Here is an 18,636-nt window from a genome sequence, read left to right as displayed (position 1 = left end):
TTAAAATGATTGTTTAATATGTTCAAGACATGTTCTAAAATTATTGTTTAAAGTCACCTCTTTAGGATATGAATTTAAAAATAATAATAATAATAATACACATAATGAAATGAGTTATTTTGGAAAATAATTTGGAAAAAGAGTAGCATCAAAACCTCGTAGAAAAAACTAATACTCTTATTTTTAAAAATAATTTTTAAAAATTATTACATGATGTTTTATAAAATAAAAGTCTGTTGGAAAACGTGAAATATTTTAAATCTGTTTTTTATGTTTTAAAAATAATTTTTATATCTAATTTTTTATATTTTATTTTTATACATGTTTGTATAATTATTACATAAAAAAACACAAATAAAAATAATTAAAATATACTCTCTAAAAATATGATGTTTTCTATTATTAAGAATAAAAAAATTAATTTTTATTTATTTATTGTGAAACGTGTTTTTCTGTTTTAAAAAGTAGAACCTGATGGTAAAAACAATTTTTAAATAGGGTGAACATTTTATTTTATTTTGGTTATTATTATTATTATTATTATTATTATTATTATTTATGTCGAGTCAGAAAAAACAAATTTAATAAATAAATAATAGTGGAGATGCATTTTTGGCCATCCTAAAGTCAAAGTCGTCTCTTGTATGTAGCTCAGGGTTTGCTCTTTCTCCCCCACTTTTCTTCTCTGTTGAGGTGGGCAGTGGAAGGAACACCATTGACGAGATCTCATGCTCTGAATTTGGATTCTACATCCACATATCTCCCTCTTAATTTCCATCTCTCCAATCAGGTTCCTTCGGATCTTTCACAACTATCTTTTATTTCATTTTATTTTATTTTATTTTTTTCCTTTTTCCAAATTGGTATGAAGTAGAAATTATTTGCTCTGATTCTAGTGTTGCTTCTTTGATTTCATAACACTACTTTTTTTAGCACCTGCCTCTGGAAATATATATGATCCAAGGACTATTTTTTGAAGTTTTTTACTGCTCCATTGCAATCTCATATATATATATATATATATATATATATATATATAGAGAGAGAGAGAGAGAGAGAGAGAGAGAGATAGTTTAGGAATTGTCTAGAAAATAGTCTCTAGAATATTGGGGCAACATTGTAGGTACTATACATGGAATTGATATGGTAGAAAGTCTTTTGAAATACCAAGGCAATGTTTGGTTATCGGAAAGTTTGAAGGAAAATGCTAGGAAAAGAAAATAGAGAGAAAAAGTAGAAGGAAAGTAAAAAATAGATTTAGAGTTAATAAATTATTTTTATATACTACTCAAACTTTTTTTTCACTTATTTAACTCTTTTATATAAAGATTAAATGATTAAAAAATATACAATTTTCTTACTAATTTTAATTATATTTGACTTTATTTTGCATTTTCCATGACTAAACCAAATATGAAAAAACTATTTTCCTTTAACATTTTTTTTCTTTTCCTAGAACTTTCCAAGAACCAAACATAGCCTAAGGAAACAACATGGTAGATATTGTAGGAAAGTTGTAAACCTTAAAATTTAGAATGGGTCTTTATAAAGAAGAGAGACCGGACATGAAGGCTTGTTAACAAATATTGTATATTTTCTTAGGGCAATACAATTGTATTTTTTCAAGCTTTTCAAGCGTGTTTGACACTTGAGTTGTGGAGACAATGTTCGTGTTTGTTTGCATACACCTCCTGTTTCCTGTTTTTAAAATCAGAAAATAGTACTAACTGTTATATAAGATACAAGAATTCTTAAAAGCTTACATTGAAAAAGTAATTGTTTTAAAAATTGTTTAAAAAAACCGAGGTATTAAAAAAATTTTACTACCTTAAATTTTATAATTCTTAAAATGATTTTTAAAGACATAAGGTAAATTTATATTTTTTTTCACGTACAAAATAAAACATGAAGGAAGTGTATCCAAATGGATACTACCCTTGTGCACTTTTTTTAATGGTGAAGCTTTTTTCAGGCTGTTAGAATTGATCTTTTGATGTCAAGGGGAAAGAGACTCAATACTCTAATATCCTTTGTATACTTCCTTCAAACATTCTGTGTCATCCCAATCTATGTAAAAGTGATAGAAGATGATCGATCTTGTTTGTTGCTTGAGATATCTTGCGGCCAACCTAATCTTTAATGGATACTCAAACATTCCAAGCTTCTTGACCAACCATAACATAATTGACAATAAATTGTCATTTTGAGTTCCTACTAATGCTCTGAATTGTGTATTGTTGGTATCACAAGAATGACGGAAGAAGCAGCTACAGCAGCATTATTTAAGGTATACGAGATAGTTGCTTGTGGGATTGATCTAAAAGGGAACTATAAGAGGTTGAGACAGGAAGCAAAAAAGCTCAAGGCCATAAGGGATGCTATAGAGACAGAGATAAGCAAAGATCGGATAACACCAGCCACAAGAGAATGGATTGCTAAGGTGAAGATGATTGAAAGTGAAGTGAAAGAGCTAAAAACCAAATACAAAAATGAAATGGGGCACCCTTGGAGATTGGTTCGTATTTGGGCTTATGCAAGACTTAGCACAGACATGGCAGAGAAGTACAACCAAGTTCATAGTCTTTGGGAGGAGGGAAATCTTAAAAGGGAAGAGCTCGACGCAGAATTGCCGGAGCCTGTCAGGAAAAGACATGCACCTAGAATTGAAGAGAACTCAGCATTGCACATGGCTGTACAAGAAATATTGAGCTTTTTGGAGGATGAACAAATACAAAGAATTGGAGTCTGGGGAACAGTTGGAACTGGGAAAACCACAATAATGCAAAACTTGAACAATCATGAACAAATTGCTAAAATGTTTGATATTGTCATTTGGGTGACTGTCTCAAAGGAGTGGAGCATAGAAAAGTTGCAAGATGCAATCATGCGCCGGCTAAAGTTGGACATGGAACGTTTTGCTGACATTGAGGAAAATGCTCGGAGAATATCTGAAGAGTTGAAGGAAAAGAAGTATTTGGTTCTTTTGGATGAAGTCCAAGAGAATATTGATCTGAATGCAGTTATGGGAATCCCCAACAACCAAGATAGCAAGGTGGTGTTGGCAAGCAGAAACAGATGTGTCTGTTATGAAATGGAAGCTGATGAGCTGATCAATGTGAAGCGATTGTCACCTGCTGATGCTTGGAACATGTTCCAGGAAAAAGTCGGTCATCCAATTTCTTCCCCTTTAATTAAACCAATAGCTGAGCAAGTGGTTAAAGAATGTGATGGTTTGCCGCTGCTGATAGACAGGATAGGGAGAACCTTTAGAAAGAAGGGGAAAGATGTTTCTCTTTGGAGGGATGGATTGAACCGTCTGCGAAGATGGGAGAGTGTCAAAACTGAAGGCATGGATGAAGTGCTTGATTTCTTAAAGTTTTGTTACGAAGAATTGGACGGAAATAAAAAAGATTGTTTCTTGTATGGTGCATTGTATCCTGAAGAATGTGAGATTTATATTGATTACCTGCTCGAATGTTGGAATTCTGAAGGTTTAATTCATGATGCAGATGAGTTAGTTGACAATACAAATGTGTTTAGAGATGCACGTGACAAAGGGCATGCAATATTGGATGCTCTTATTGATGTATCATTGTTAGAGAGAAGTGACAAGAAGAAATGTGTTAAGATGAACAAGGTGCTTCGAAAAATGGCCCTTAAAATCTCATCACAAAGCAACGGTTCCAAGTTTTTGGTGAAGCCATGTGAGGGATTACAAGATTTCCCAGACAGGAAAGAGTGGGAAGATGCAAGTCGAATCTCTTTGATGGGTAACCAGCTATGTACTTTACCAGAATTTCTACACTGTCACAATCTCTCAACACTGTTGCTCCAGATGAATAATGGTTTGATTGCTATTCCTGAGTTCTTCTTTGAATCTATGTGTAGTCTTCGAGTTCTGGATTTGCATGGGACTGGGATTGAATCATTACCTTCATCTATATCCTATCTGATTTGTCTTAGAGGGCTCTATTTAAATTCTTGCCCCCACTTGATACAACTCCCACCTAACATGAGAGCACTTGAGCAGCTTGAGGTGCTTGATATTCGAGGAACTAAACTTAATTTACTTCAAATTGGAAGTTTAATATGGTTGAAGTGCTTGCGAATATCATTGTCTAGTTTTTTCAGGGGAATCCGAACTCAAAGGCAATTGGGGAGCATCTCAGCGTTTGTTTCATTGGAAGAATTTTGTGTTGATGATGATCTATCCGAACAATGTTGGGATGAATTTTTAATGATTGTCATGGAGGAGGTGGTTACCTTGAAAAAGTTGACTTCTCTTCGGTTTTGCTTCCCTACAGTGGACTTCCTTAAGTTGTTTGTTCAAAGAAGCCCAGTATGGAAGAAGAATTCGTGCTTCACATTTCAATTTTGTGTTGGTTACCAGGGCAATAGCTACTCTCAAATTCTCGAGTCCTCTGATTATCCCAGCTATAACTGCCTCAAATTGGTCAATGGTGAAGGAATGCATCCTGTAATCGCGGAGGTACTAAGGATGACACATGCATTCAAATTAATTAACCATAAGGGAGTTTCAACACTATCAGATTTTGGTGTCAACAACATGAAAAACATGTTAGTTTGTTCAGTGGAAGGATGCAATGAAATTAGAACCATGGTATGTGGTGACAGAATGGCAAGTAGTGTGCTAGAGAACTTGGAAGTTTTGCACATCAACAGTGTCTTGAAATTGAGAAGCATATGGCAAGGGTCTATTCCCAATGGAAGTCTAGCTCAGCTAACCACGTTGACATTAACTAAATGCCCAGAGTTGAAGAAGATATTTTCCAATGGCATGATTCAACAGCTCCCTGAACTGCAGCACTTGAGGGTGGAAGAATGTAATCGAATTGAAGAAATAATAATGGAATCCGAGAACCTTGAGCTAGAAGTGAATGCACTTCCAAGACTGAAGACTCTAGTACTCATTGATCTCCCAAGGTTGAGAAGCATCTGGATCGATGATTCATTGGAGTGGCCTTCTTTACAAAGGATTCAGATAGCTACATGTCACATGTTGAAGAGATTGCCTTTCAGTAATACCAATGCACTTAAACTGAGATTCATCGAAGGACAACAGTCATGGTGGGAAGCGCTAGTATGGGAAGATGATGCCATAAAACAAAATCTACACTCCATTTGCATCCTCAGCTAACTCCTCAGATTTCGTCTTCAGTGCAGCAAATTCATAGTAAAACTGATTGAGATGATTCTTGTCACTGCCTCAATCTAGGTTTGTATGTAGAATTAAAAAATGGCATGTTTTATTTGTATGAGATTTGCTATTTGGGATTGTATCTGTTTAAGATTTGACACTCCAGATTATACTTTATTTGCATTTTCACTGAACCAAACATAACTTCAGAGTCTCCATTCTTCCTACACCATCCATTTATAAGCAACTCTTCGGTTTTGTGCCTTCATTCCCATTTATTTGTTGCAATCCTAAACTGAAATCAACTTTTTTTAATCTTCTTCGGGTTTTGTTTTTCTATTTCCATGAAAATCAAATTATTTATGCCTTCTGCAAATATTTCTGTTTGGTTGAAGAGAAAGTAAAACCCACACCCCTGTTGGAAGTAGCAAGATTTTCGTGGAAAAATGAATCACTCAAGCCCCCTCACATGCACCCAAAAAAAAAAAGATAGCCAATAAAAAAGGCGAAAAAATATCACAAAGGGCAAAAGGGCCTCTCCATGCCATCCCTGTGGCTTGGAATTGTGAAGTGCCTCAACCTCCCCTCCTGTTTCTTCATGTACCCATCACACAGAAACTCCTTTGAAAACTTGTCCTCCACCACCCTATTCACATCATGCACAAAAACATCGGTCTCACCGTCCGCCCTGTTCCTTGCCATCATCCCCGCTGTGTATATGGCAGTCATCCTCCCCGGTGCCTCATCATGGTACCCGGTTGGTGCATCGACCATGATCAGGTCCCATTTTATATCATAAACCTCACCAGGCAAGCCCTTCAGGCCAAGCTGGCACATAGAATATCTAGCATCAACAATGGCGGTGCATTCTGGTCCTTTGCCAGCCTCCATGAGCTCATCAGCCTGGTTCACCTTGCTATCATAGGTTACATGATAGGACTCCAACATGGGGAACCGCCGCCTGATCTGCTCAATCCAAACTGCGTCTTCATCCAGAAAGATCGTCCGGCCACCATGGTTGAGTGCAGCCCACATGAGGCTGTCATGGCCTAGGCCGAAAACCAGGAAGTTGCATGGGGACTTCTTCTGTAGAACCCTAGAGGTTACTTTGATCTCTTTGAGTGTTTGTTGCGGCGTGATCGTTGAGGTTGTGTAGTGGATGAGAGCCTGGGCTAGCGAGGGAGGAATCTTTCCACAGGTTCGTGAGCAATTCTCCGCTCTTCCTATTACAATTTTTGAGTCTTTCGGCAAAAAGGCATCTGAATTGGAAGACGAAAAGCTCGACCTCAGCACAAACAAGAGGAGAAAGGCGACGAAGACACCAATGATGAGGATCTTAAGATTAGAGAGGCGATGAGGTTTTGGTCTCATGTTTTCTAGCCTCAACCGTCGTTGGTAAGGACGAGAGTTTGGAGAATTCAGCAGCTTGTTTCACTATTCTAGGAGGAAGGGAAAGATGGAGTTTGGAGCTTTGCATCTGGGGGTTAATGTATAACATTTATGTTTTTGTCAGAAAGAAGGGAGTGAGCTGAGATGAAGAGAGGTGATTGCTGTTGTGATGCTTAGAAATAAAGGAAAAAAGCACTGGGTGATTGCAGAAAACGAAAGAGCAGCTAAGACTTCAGATTAAGCAAAAGGAAGGTTGGTGGATATGATAGTTTGGTAGAGTTTCCATTACTATTTGTTTACTTCATTTTCAGCTATACTTTCTGGTGGTCGTAAGGGTTTTAGGGTCAATTTTTAGGTAGCTTGTCCTATAATAATGTTCAGCTAAACTTCAGGAAGACAGAAAACAAGAAATTTAAAGCATAGATAGCAGTTCAAGATTCACCAGAAATGCTATGGAAATTAACAGCGATAATCTTAACTTTAGAGATCATCAATCAAACCCAAAATCCATTTGTAAAACTCAAAGGCAGTTCCAAGCAAATGTTTCACCAAAAATAGAATAGCAACATGAACATACAGCATACACAAAATACATTAAGAAACCCGAGAGGAAGAATTATACAACACTTCCTAGCTATAAAAGAAGCTTCTATAACAGTGAAAACTGTGATTAATAAACTAAACTAATGTTTCCTCAAACCCAGTAATATCAACTGTTTCCCATCAGTAGATGGAGAATTCCTTTCTATAATTTAGGGAAAGAATTGAATACTTACAAGGTGAAACCGAAGTGGTTATTCCTGGCTAGGGCACAATAAATATTCAGTGTAATGACTACCCATAATGTGATGGTCAGTTCTTTCATGTACTGGACTCTCTGTAAGACTTGATCCTTTTGACATCAGCTCCTTTGGTAGGTTGCAGTCCACCCCAAAAAAAATTGTATGCACAGTGATGTGTATTTGAGATTTCTATGGTTTGTATATGAGAGTGATCTCTCTTTAATTGGTTGGAAAGGCTGTATAAAATAGAAACTATTGTTTGATGTCTTCTGCTGGTTGTGCATATGGATCGACCCAACATTTGTCTTCCTTAACTGCATTTGCCCACCTACTCCTGAAAATCTGCATTTCAATGAAGGACTCTCTTCTCACCTGCATGAAGAACAACATTCACTTGCTAAATAGTTCCCAAGAGATTTGGAGACAGGTAAACCAAATTGCGAGAAGTGAGATTGTAATGGAAAGGATAAATCTGACTGACTGTGAATCAGACAGTGATTGGGGGTAAAAACACTGGCTGAAAGGGTAAAACTTCTTGCATGGATGCGAGTCATACAACATCAATAAAATTTGGATGTGTCTGATTTAAAATGAGAATGAGAGAGAGAGAGAGAGAGAGAGAGAGAGAGATTGTGCTTAGTGAAAAACCATTTCACAGAATAAAAATATTTGAGGGACTTACTGCAGATCTATTATCAACTTTGTGGAACTCAGATTGTGCCTGAAATTTAAAAGAGGACGTGCTTTCATTTAAATGAGAAAACAACATAGTGATAAGGAATTTAAGTTCAGAAATCATACTAAAGCTACTGATTTTGGCAACTTTTCCCTTTGAGAAGAATGATCATGTCCTTCGCCACGTAACTGCATGAATTAGCAGACAGCTCAAAATGAGACAAACCAAACATTCAACATGAATACTACAGGCAGGAGCACCATGTTCAATTAAATTCAGTAACCTGTTTGCATTAAAAATATACAATCACACGCCCACATCATCATAACAAATAAACAACCATGTCATTTAGGTAATGCAGTTCTTCCCCTTTCAAACTTAATTCTCTTGCTGGGCCACGACAACGTATGCACAAGAATTTCCCATCACCAAGTCTGAGTTGGAAGGAACATATAAAAGGAGGCATTACACCATAAGTTGATTCCCACCTTTAAGCCTCTGTATTATTTCCCACTCTTAACACTTGTTATAACAAAAGATTTATTTTTTAGTCAAATAGTGGCAAGATAGACAATTATTTAAGCTAGATATAAGCTTTCTTATGTCTGGCATCAAAACTAAATACCTCGACCATGACTTTTGGACAGTTAAATCAGCCCTACCCATAGATATGTCTCATTGACATAGGTACAAGAACAATATACCTCGTTTTCATCCAAGACGCCAAGAGTAGGGAGAGCCAAATGAACTACATACTCTGAATCAACCACACCAACATTTTTTGTCCGGTCACCCTAAAAATCATAGCCCAAAAGTCAACAGTATGGCAAAGAGAGCTAAATAACGAAGCTATAGAATTGTCAAGTTACCTGTGCACAATAACCAAGCTGCATATCCACACCCCATGCATGTATCAACTCATTCTGCAAGGGTGGAAATAATTAGAGAAGGATTAAATTGTCTTCAAGGCAGAAAACATTGCAATTTCTGACCTGGAACCTCCCACTTTATACAGATTGAGATTGACCCATCAACCACACATTTGGGGGATAGACTAGGCTCCTAAATATGATCAGCTTGATTATTCCTTTCAAAAATTTTCTTAAATATTTTTAACCCTCCAAAACAATATTTAAGATATCCCTCACCCTTTTTTAGTTGACAAAAAGGTTAGGCAAGTAGGGTTGAGACTTCAAATAGAGTCAAGACTTTAACTCAATTGAAAATAGGTTGAATTAAAGCTTGTCATACATGGAGAAGCATGGTAACAACTCATGATATGGGTAGGAAACCTCATATATTGGGAAACAAGGACATTATCATAACAACAATCATTAAGTTGTGGAGATCATTCATTTGTGGAGAGAAGAACTTACATTGACCGATGTCAACCTAATATGGCAAAAAAGGCCCATGTAACTGACATCCAGGAGTTGGGATAACTTAAAACACCTCATTAGCATCAGTTGATTATGTAACCTTATAAGATCAATGGGATGAAAAACACCACCCTCACTATCTTCTAGTTCATTTGCTATAATTTGCAAAAATCCCTCAACCATTAGCCACACAATACTTGAGCACTCAATTTAATGAAGGTCCTATACCTGGATCATATGCCACACACATCGCCAGGCTGCCTTTGAGAAGACAGGTGCCATCATTTCCACCCAACTGCATAATAGATTTTATTTAATGAACTTGATAAATAAAACTTCCTATTGCTGGTGATAATAGAGCCTTCTTTTACAGTGCAATTTTACAGGAAATAAAAAATTGAACAAAATAAAACAAGTGCAAATGCTAAAGCAACAGAGAAGCTAAGAGCTGGTGATCGCATACCCTACACATGGAGGAGCTGTGCTTTGGTCATCACACCTTCCACTGCCTCTATGTTTATATGTCCTTCTGTCCAAAGATATAAATCAAAAAGTGAAGAAACCAATCAAGTTGCACACAAAAATATCAAAAAGAAATAAAATAAAATTCTTGCGGAGGTGTCCACAAGGACTATAAAAGTTTCAGTAACCACCTAACACATAATACTAGGATATGTGGCTTAAATCAAGGACCAGAACACATCCTCTAGAAAGAGAATAGCAACTTATGTAATATATGAGATTTTTATTTGTCCATTTTTACAAGATAAGTAACATATGAGATAGTAAAGAAATTCAAAATAGAGACAAGACCTTTGTTGGTCATGCTAATTGTCCAAAAGGGCATGATAGATATCCTCAAGACATGTTAAGCTAGAAGAAAGTAATGCATATAGAGTAAGCTAGAGAAAAGTGCAGAAAGAAATTTCCTTGTTCAAAGCTGCATTTGTCCTGAAAATTGTTACAACACTAACCTGTGCACTCTTGAATTCCTCACACGTGCAGTAATTTGATGATGAACCCGTGACTTCTTAGGATCAAGGGCTGGCTGAGATATTTCAAGTCCTTCATCTTCAACAATAGATACGTATCTGCAAGGGATTTAATATGTTCAAAACATAAACTCTGACTTGAGTAATCATGACCATCTGCATTACTTAGTCTGTCTTTTGAAAATTTATTTTCTTGAGTATTGCACTTTCAAGAGTTCCAAAAAGGTAGAGGCAACATATTCTAAAAGAAGTCGGCATACTGTTTTCATAGAAGTGTTGAAGAAACAAATGTCCAGTTACAAAGAAATCAGTGAACAGGTATTGTTGATAAGAAGCACCAGCATTAATTCTGAAGACTCCTAAAGTAAAACACTGCAGCCTAAGTGATTGTGCACCCAACCTGTACCTCACTTGTCTGTTTATTCCCCAATTAATAGGTCCCACGTTTTGAATACTACAGTTTAAGCTTTTGAGGCAACTCCCAAGCTTGAAGTATGAATTTGAAACTTGATCAACCAAGTTTTATGGATATCATACTTACCGTCCTGGATGAAAATTCTCAACCCCAAGGTCTTCATCCCAAAGGAAAATATAATTATATTCAGCAACTATGTCTGGATGTAAGAAGCGTTTTGCAAACCACCTGTGTCATTATATCGAGTATTCTTTGTCACACATATGTCAAAAACTTGTATTGTCAAACATGTATAACTCCAGGCAGAGGCAAAAATAACTTGTAATGGATCATACATTACCATTTTGTTTGATTCACTACAGTCACATGTATGGCATGGTCACTCCATGCAAACTCTCGCCATTCATCCACGACACCATCATAATGGAAAAGCATAACAACGAAATTACTTAAAATAAACTGCCAAAAAAACATAGATATTAATCACCATATGGCCAGAAAAAGGTCTCTACACAAGAGGACAGAAGTGGTACATTCATCACCTTTTCTACAATTTGGTTCACTATTTCTTTTTGCTTTATTCCAACTGCCATAGCTAACAAGCTCTTTGAAGGACTTGACTTTTCCTGATTCAAAAACATAGGGAAGCAAACATCCACTAGAAAGTCAAGTAGATCAACAGAGCAATGCAAGAAAGTATATGCAGGTTTTTTATTATAAATTAGTGTGACTATCATCTCAGAAATTACACCAATCTCAATCATAATGGACAATACTGCAAGCAGTGGCATTAAGATCAATAGAATAATGCAAGAAAGTGTACATACAAATCTTGGACTAAGTGTAACTGTCATCACAGGTAGTGACAGAAATTACACTACCTCAATAGTGTGGACAATACTGCGAGCAGTGGCATTAAGATTTTTTTTTTTTTTTTTTTTTGTGAGATTAGTGGAAGCAACAAACAATTTTTTCTTCCACTGATGGAAACTAATATGTTGGCAAGTAAACTTGAGCTTTTTTTTTGCTTCATTTCCAGTGCCACTGACTTTCCCAAAATCAGTTTAATTCTTTTGTAAACATCTGTTGCTTATTTCAAATGATACAATTAAAAATATAACGATTATCAAATAATTAAATTGGAAGGACCACGCAAATTATGACTTACTTTAATGAGGTTGACCTCATTAGCACTGTAAAAACAAATTCATATGTGATGATTACAACATACCAATTTGTAACTGTAAGTCAAAAGTATATGAAACAGAGGTAGTTTTCTTTTTAAAATCATAAAAGAAAATTTGATAGAGACTACACTCTTTCCAGAACTAGTTTGTCTTGACAAAATACTCATGTCATGTAAAGATAATTCATGAAGGCTCACTAAAGGAAAAGAATGATGAACATTTGGTGATAGAAAACCATTATTCATTTTCTTGAAGTTGAAAACAACCATCAATTTTATATGTAGAATAGTTGGGTACTATCTGCAAAAAGTGTAGCTTAAATTGCAACACTAATTAGAAATCTTCACATACACCATTCAGAGTGGCACCCCATAAGGGCTGCACTTCCAGGTTAGATGTCTTGACAACAATTCCTTCTGGCAATGCCTCACTCCCAGATGGCCTGCACTGGTTCTAAGAGAAAAGAAAAAAAGAATAAACACAAAAGGCATAAAAGAGAGAGAGAGAGAATATTTCAAGTGAAGTTATATGCCAATATATGTTCTAAATAGACAAACCTTGCATTTACTAGATTGAGTATTCTGGATGCTATTAGAATGTGCATTTTGAAAAACACTGATCTGCCATCTTGATGATCTCTGCAAACATGATTTACATAATTGTTCAATATAAGCACTCAGAGTTGAGATCATAGGGATAATAAAGACTGCAAAATATTTCCAACAGTTCTAAAAAAGTACAACATCAGTTGTGGAAGCTTCAGGTCCACAACCCCCTCAACACCACCTCCCACCCCCTTCTCTCTCTTTCTTCTCCCTCCTCTCTCCCCAACTCTTGGCAAGCTTAATGTTTAGCAAGTTCAGTATCATTATTGTGACGGTGACCTATTCAGATTTTGGGAAGTTCTTGACCGATCTCTTGGTTGGGTGGGATCTCAGTTCAATAGTCACCCTTGCATGGGTTTTAATATCATTCTGCAAGTTTCAAGGGATGCCCATTTTCTTGTATCTTCAAGTTTGTTAACCATTTTGCTGTCGACACATCAATTTGGTGGATGAAGCACATAGTATTAGGTTTAAATATGTCTATTTGTCTTCTACTTGCTCATTAACTCAGATTCATGCTTCTAGTTTACTGATAAGGGGTTTAGGTTGGGAATCTACAACAGCACCAAAATGTTGAGAATGTTTGACATCTGATATCCTATTGCCCATTTTAATGAAGTAGATGCTCAACCTTGAGATGGGACTTCAAATTTCAAGACCATATTCACATGGTCAAATGACCATTATGTGTCCACCAAGGTGATTACATAAAGTAATCTCTATCATTTGATGTTTGACTTCCAGCAATATCCTGTACTTAATTGAATTGAACAAACTTACAAGAAAAGTAATTTTTAGTTTTCCATCATTTTCAACCTCTCCCCTTCTCTGGTATTACTTGCAAGTTCTAGTTTAGGAGGAAATCCATGTTAAATCCACAAAAATGATTGCTTTGATTGAGACAAAAAAATCGATTGACAGCAGAAATGAGATGATTTATGACATTGGTGAAAACTTTAAGGCAAAGGATGCATCCAGAAATGAATGGGAAAGAAAGAAACAAAATAAGGAACCTTTAGATCACATGCTTTCATTTGGAAACAGAAAAACGTACTTCTTTGTAATCCTTGACAGTAAATTCACTTGCAATGAAGTAAACACCACAAAACAAACAAGCTCCAAAGAAAAGACTGCAGAGATAGGATCTACTCTTCGGATCTGATGGCAGAGAAATCTGAAGAAAAAAAAGTAAAATTGTATTAGAAGGACCAGTCATATTTTATCTGCACAGCTCATGCTTCTAATCATCATCCTTGCAATCCTAACAAATCATATCAAATATAAAATTCAGATGACACTGAGATAAGATTCAACAAAACATTTATTGACCAAGATTAAAAATTGATTATATTGATGATGAAGGAATAGACATGTTTATGGTCAAACCCACTCATTTCTGATAAAATAAAATAAACATATTATTTTAATTACCCAAAACCCACAGTGAGTTTCTAACAGGATGGGGCCAATTCGGAAATGGCATAATCCCAAATTCCGGATATCAAACATGAAAGTAGAGATATTAATGGCTTAGGTGATGACTTTAGAAGGAATTGCAACATGAAAAAACGCCATGACCTTTAGAGTTGAGAAACGAAATTCAGCATCCTGGAAGAATATGCTACTGTTTGGTTGCTGAGAAAACTACGGAAGAAAAGGAAAATCAACTTGAAGTAGCAAAAAAACTCGAGTGAGCAAGCCCAAATCATTGATACAAGTCTTAATCAATTTATCTATTTTATTTTCATATTCCACACTCGTTTCCGTCTCCTCTGATTTCTCAACAACCAAATACAGACAGTATATTTGCACTGTTTTCTAAAATGGGGTTCAACCAGTCTTCTAAAGAAACTCATATTCATTTCCCTTTAACAGAGACATAAAAAAATTTTAAAAAAAGAAAAAGAAGAAAACAAATTTCATGGAGGACAGTCTGGATTTCGGAAAACTTCCACAACAAATTTCAGAAAATCTGCAAAAAAAAAAAAAAAATCAAATCAAACCAAACCAAATCAACGCCAATAGAATTTTCATCTCTTCGTTTCAGAAAGGAGAAAGAAAGAGGACAAAGCTTCCCCAAACACGCCCTTTAAAAAATAATAATAGCAATAATAAATAATTTAAATTTAAATTTAAAAATTACCATAGAAAAACATCAGACAAACTAAGGAATTCAATCTGTGACCTGAAGCATTCAAAACACTCTGTTTTCCGCCGTTTCGTCTTTCTCGAACTGAAAACTGAAACCAAACTCACCATTTCTCACCTAAAAGCCGAGTTCATCTCCGAAAACAAAAACCAGAAAACATTTCCCGGAAAAAAAAAAAAAAATCCTCCCAATCAACTTCCAGCTCTTCGTTTCATAGAAACAGAGAAACAATTTCCAGAACCAGAGCCAACATGCCGTTACAAACTCCAAACTGAAGCAATCAGAATCATGTCTTCCAAATACAAATTCATCCAAACAAACAAACAGAAAAAAGCATGAAAAACCACTCCAAAACTGATTAAAAAAAAACACAAGCAATCATCACAAAAGCCAAGAACTTTCAACCAAACTTGAATAACATCTAGAGAGAAAAACCGATGATAGATAGAGAGAGGAAAAAAAAGAGAGAGAGCTTACACAACTCAGTGTCTTCATCTTCACCAAAGCATCCGAGGGAAGCTCAAAAAGGTAAGAAGAACGAAAAGAGTAACTTTTTCAATCACAAGTAGTCTGCGAATAAAGCAAGGGATAACAAAAAGCTAAATAGAGAAAATAAGAAAGGAAATCGAAGCAAAGAAAAAAGCGAGAAAGTAAAAGAAAGCGAAAGAAAATTTTAAAAATTTTCCGGCGCACCAAACAGTGGACAAATTCTTTAGAGGCCAGTTTGGATATTGCTTGTTGCTTATGACCTGATACTATAAGAAAGGCATAATCTAGTGCTTCTCCTCCAAAAGATTCCCTTCTTTCCATAGTGGTACCTTACATAAGGGTAACAGTAATGTCTAAAAAGTATAACCCATTAAAGCGTGATAGTAAGAAGAAGATGGACTCGCGTGTAGATGATAATTACTCGAATGAGAGTCGACGACTTACACGGAGGATGTAGGTCGTCGTGGCAGAGTTGCGGGGGTGTAACCTCGAGAGTATAATAAAAATTGTACTCGCTCTCTACGGCTACGACGTAGTGGACCCCACCGTTACTTATCTTTAAAATCTTAGTCGGCTATAAGACCAAGCGGTTATTCGTGGTGTTATTTAATTTATTATTAAAAATATTTATTTTTTAATTTTTTAATTTTTTATTTAATGAGGGAAAAAATCTTGGAAAGTAACCTATTAAAATAAATTTTTTGAAAATTATAAATTTAATATAAAATTATAGTTGAAGGGTGTGTTTTGTCACGACTACGGAGTTCCATCGCTACGACACGGCCCATGTGACAACCACTATAAGTCTACAAATAATCCGTAACAATTTGGTGATAATTTAAAAAGTATTTCTAACTTTTTTTTATAATGTGTAAAAAGTCTTTTTCTTCAAATATTAAAAAAACTATATATACTTTTAAGAGAATATCCCTAAAGCGTGCTCTAAATTATTAGAAATATATTTATTTTAAAGTACATATTTTTTTAATGTCATGTTAATATTTTTAATTTTTTTTTCTAAAAATATGAATAAAAATGTCATATTTTAGTAATTCTAAATTAATATTACATTTATTTTTTAAAAGGTTATTTGATTAAAATGATATTTAAAAATCTAAATTTTAAAATTTAATCCTTCATCATTTTCTTAAATCTTTTTTAAAAAAAATGCTCATTTTTTTTTCTAGTAAAAATAATCATTTTTTTTAAAACTCATATGTAAATATGTAAAATGATAAAGGGTATTTATGTCCAAAATATATTATTTTTTAAGTAAAAGCATGAAATTATTTTATTCTTTTTAATAAATTAATTTTAAAAAAGAAAAATGATTTTAAAATTTTAGAGCATTTGGCTAACATATAATTAAATTTGGAAAAGACAAATAATCTCATGAATTTTCATGATTAAAATAAGAAAAAAAATATTGAAATTTGTAATATTTTTTGAAGAATTTGAAGACTAACTATGGAGGAACATAGACTCAATTCATTCTATGATACTCTTATTACAATGAAAGAAAGCATAAATAAATAGCCTACAGATATGAGACAATTTCGGACTGGTATACTATCACCGGACGGAATTTCCCTTACATGGAAAGAGAATAAACTCTTACATGGAAAGTGAATAAACTATTACATGGAAAGAGAATAAACTCTTACATGGAAAGTGAATAAACTACCTTGCTAGAATTACTCCTAAATCAATTATAATAAAGGTAGTATATTTCACTAATTTAGGGAAGTAAACAGAGGATGCTAAATATGGGGAGGAACGCACAGGATGGAAGGCGACGTGGGCTTGATTTCCAACACTCCCCCTCAAGCCGCGTTGTAGATGTTGATCATTCCAAGTTTTCCTGTCAGATCTTCGAAGTTAACTCGAGCAAGAGCTTTTGTGAGAATGTCAGCCGTTTGACAGTTTGTCGGAGTGTAGCTGACTTTGAAAACTCCTTCTTCAATCTTTTCCTTGATAAAGTGTCGATCTATCTCCACGTGTTTAGTTCGATCATGATGAACCGGATTCTTAGCGATACTGATGGCAGCTTGATTGTCGCAGTATAACATCATGGGATGCTTCAATGGAACCCGTAATTCTTCTAACAGCCTGTTCAACCAGATTCCCTCGCAGATACCTTGTGCCATAGCACGAAATTCTGCCTCAGCACTGCTACGAGCTACCACTGACTGTTTCTTGCTTCGCCATGTAACCAAGTTCCCCCAAACAAATGAACAATAGCCTGAAGTTGATCTCCGATCAGTCACTGAACCTGCCCAATCTGCATCTGAAAAAATCTCAATCTCTTTCTTTGTTGTTCTTTGAAAGAAGAGACCCTTTCCTGGTGTCATCTTGAGGTACCTCAATATTCTGATCACAGCAGTCATGTGTTTTTCGGTTGGATTATTCATGAATTGACTTACCACACTAACGGAGAAGCCGATGTCTGGCCTTGTATGAGAAAGATAGATGAGTTTCCCCACAAGACGTTGATATCTTCCTTTATCAACTGGCGTACTTCCATCACTTTCTTCCAGTTTGACAGTTGTATCCACAGGTGTTTCTGCCGGCTTGCATCCTAGCATTCCTGTTTCATTCAATAAGTCCAGAACGTATTTGCGTTGTGAGACTGCTATACCTTTCTTTGACCTAGCAATCTCCATTCCGAGAAAGTACTTGAGGTTTCCAAGATCCTTGATCTCAAATTCCTTTGTCAGTAATTTTTTAAGTAAGTCAATTTTCTCTTCATGATCACCTGTCAAAATTATGTCGTCCACATATACAATGATAATTGCCAGCTTCCCTTCTGGGAAGTGTTTCACAAATAATGTGTGATCAGATTGACATTGAACGAATCCGTACCCTTTCACTACCTTAGTGAACCGTTCAAACCAGGCCCTGGGAGATTGTTTGAGACCATACAAGGATTTTCGGAGTCTGCAAACCTTGTTGAAGTTTGATGTCGTCTCAAGTCCAGCAGGAATGTCCATGTAAACTTCTTCCTCTAAGTCACCATTGAGGAAGGCATTCTTCACATCAAGTTGGTGAAGTGACCAATCGAGATTAACTGCCAAGGATAAAAGTACACGAACAGTATTGAGCTTGGCAACTGGAGCAAAAGTTTCTTGATAGTCAATGCCATAGGATTGGGTGAATCCTTTGGCAACCAACCGAGCCTTATACCTGTCCACATTACCATCTGCCTTGTACTTTACTGTGAAAATCCACTTACACCCAACTAGTTTCTTACCTCTTGGGAGGTCAGTAATTTCCCACGTACCATTCTTTTCCAGCGCCCGAACTTCCTCATCGACTGCCGCCTTCCACTTAGGATACTTGAAAGCTTCCTGAATATTCCGAGGAACTTGTATCTCTGTGATGCTAGAAGTGAATGCACGAAACGTAGGTGATAGCT

The 18,636-nt window shown here is 35.7% G+C and overlaps 3 protein-coding genes across 5 annotated transcripts; 1 reads left to right on the top strand and 2 right to left on the bottom strand.

Annotated features, from left to right (window-relative positions):
* The first annotated feature begins 637 nt into the window (after nucleotides 1–637).
* LOC117925867 (disease resistance protein RPS2-like) lies at nucleotides 638–5,383 on the top strand. The gene is made up of 2 exons (XM_034844976.1): nucleotides 638–790; nucleotides 2,251–5,383. The coding sequence occupies exon 2, from the start codon at nucleotides 2,252–2,254 to the stop codon at nucleotides 5,156–5,158; it is 2,907 nt and encodes a 968-aa protein (XP_034700867.1). The 5' UTR covers nucleotides 638–790; nucleotide 2,251; the 3' UTR covers nucleotides 5,159–5,383.
* Nucleotides 5,384–5,528: 145 nt separating this feature from the next.
* On the bottom strand, nucleotides 5,529–6,964 carry LOC117925870 (glucuronoxylan 4-O-methyltransferase 1-like). Its single transcript, XM_034844980.1, has one exon. It carries the CDS (start codon nucleotides 6,527–6,529, stop codon nucleotides 5,675–5,677), a length of 855 nt encoding a protein of 284 aa, XP_034700871.1. The 5' UTR covers nucleotides 6,530–6,964; the 3' UTR covers nucleotides 5,529–5,674.
* Nucleotides 6,965–7,117: 153 nt separating this feature from the next.
* LOC117925868 lies at nucleotides 7,118–15,370 on the bottom strand. Of its 3 annotated transcripts, none has more exons than XM_034844977.1 (15): nucleotides 15,210–15,369; nucleotides 13,638–13,757; nucleotides 12,536–12,616; nucleotides 12,330–12,431; nucleotides 11,334–11,417; nucleotides 11,132–11,250; nucleotides 10,918–11,019; nucleotides 10,359–10,475; nucleotides 9,848–9,913; nucleotides 9,613–9,679; nucleotides 8,875–8,928; nucleotides 8,710–8,799; nucleotides 8,131–8,193; nucleotides 8,012–8,050; nucleotides 7,118–7,701 (listed from the first exon to the last, which is right to left on the bottom strand). In XM_034844977.1, the coding sequence occupies exons 1-15, from the start codon at nucleotides 15,225–15,227 to the stop codon at nucleotides 7,582–7,584; spliced, it is 1,242 nt and encodes a 413-aa protein (XP_034700868.1). In that variant the 5' UTR covers nucleotides 15,228–15,369; the 3' UTR covers nucleotides 7,118–7,581. The 3 variants fall into 3 exon arrangements, with proteins under 3 accessions (XP_034700868.1, XP_034700869.1, XP_034700870.1); XM_034844978.1 differs by lacking the exon at nucleotides 15,210–15,369 and adding an exon at nucleotides 14,769–15,086; XM_034844979.1 differs by lacking the exon at nucleotides 8,012–8,050 and having other exon boundaries at nucleotides 15,210–15,370.
* Between the last annotated feature and the right edge of the window lie 3,266 nt (nucleotides 15,371–18,636).

Source organism: Vitis riparia, chromosome 12, assembly GCF_004353265.1.
Source record: "Vitis riparia cultivar Riparia Gloire de Montpellier isolate 1030 chromosome 12, EGFV_Vit.rip_1.0, whole genome shotgun sequence".
Taxonomy (NCBI): domain Eukaryota; kingdom Viridiplantae; phylum Streptophyta; class Magnoliopsida; order Vitales; family Vitaceae; genus Vitis; species Vitis riparia.
Note: the sequence above shows the minus strand (reverse complement) of the source record. Positions and strands in the feature narration are given on the sequence as shown.

What these genes read in the sequence shown, in the direction of transcription:
- LOC117925867 (XM_034844976.1), top strand. Translation starts at nt 2,252, where the DNA reads ATGACGGAAGAAGCAGCTACAGCAGCATTATTTAAGGTATACGAGATA.
- LOC117925870 (XM_034844980.1), bottom strand. Translation starts at nt 6,529, where the DNA reads ATGAGACCAAAACCTCATCGCCTCTCTAATCTTAAGATCCTCATCATT.
- LOC117925868 (XM_034844977.1), bottom strand. An exon ending in GGGGTGCCACTCTGAATGGT is followed by an intron (nt 11,418 to 12,329) that starts GTATGTGAAGAT and finishes TTTTTGAATCAG; the next exon opens with GAAAAGTCAAGTCCTTCAAA. An exon ending in GTGTGTGGCATATGATCCAG is followed by an intron (nt 8,929 to 9,612) that starts GTATAGGACCTT and finishes CCACCCTTGCAG; the next exon opens with AATGAGTTGATACATGCATG.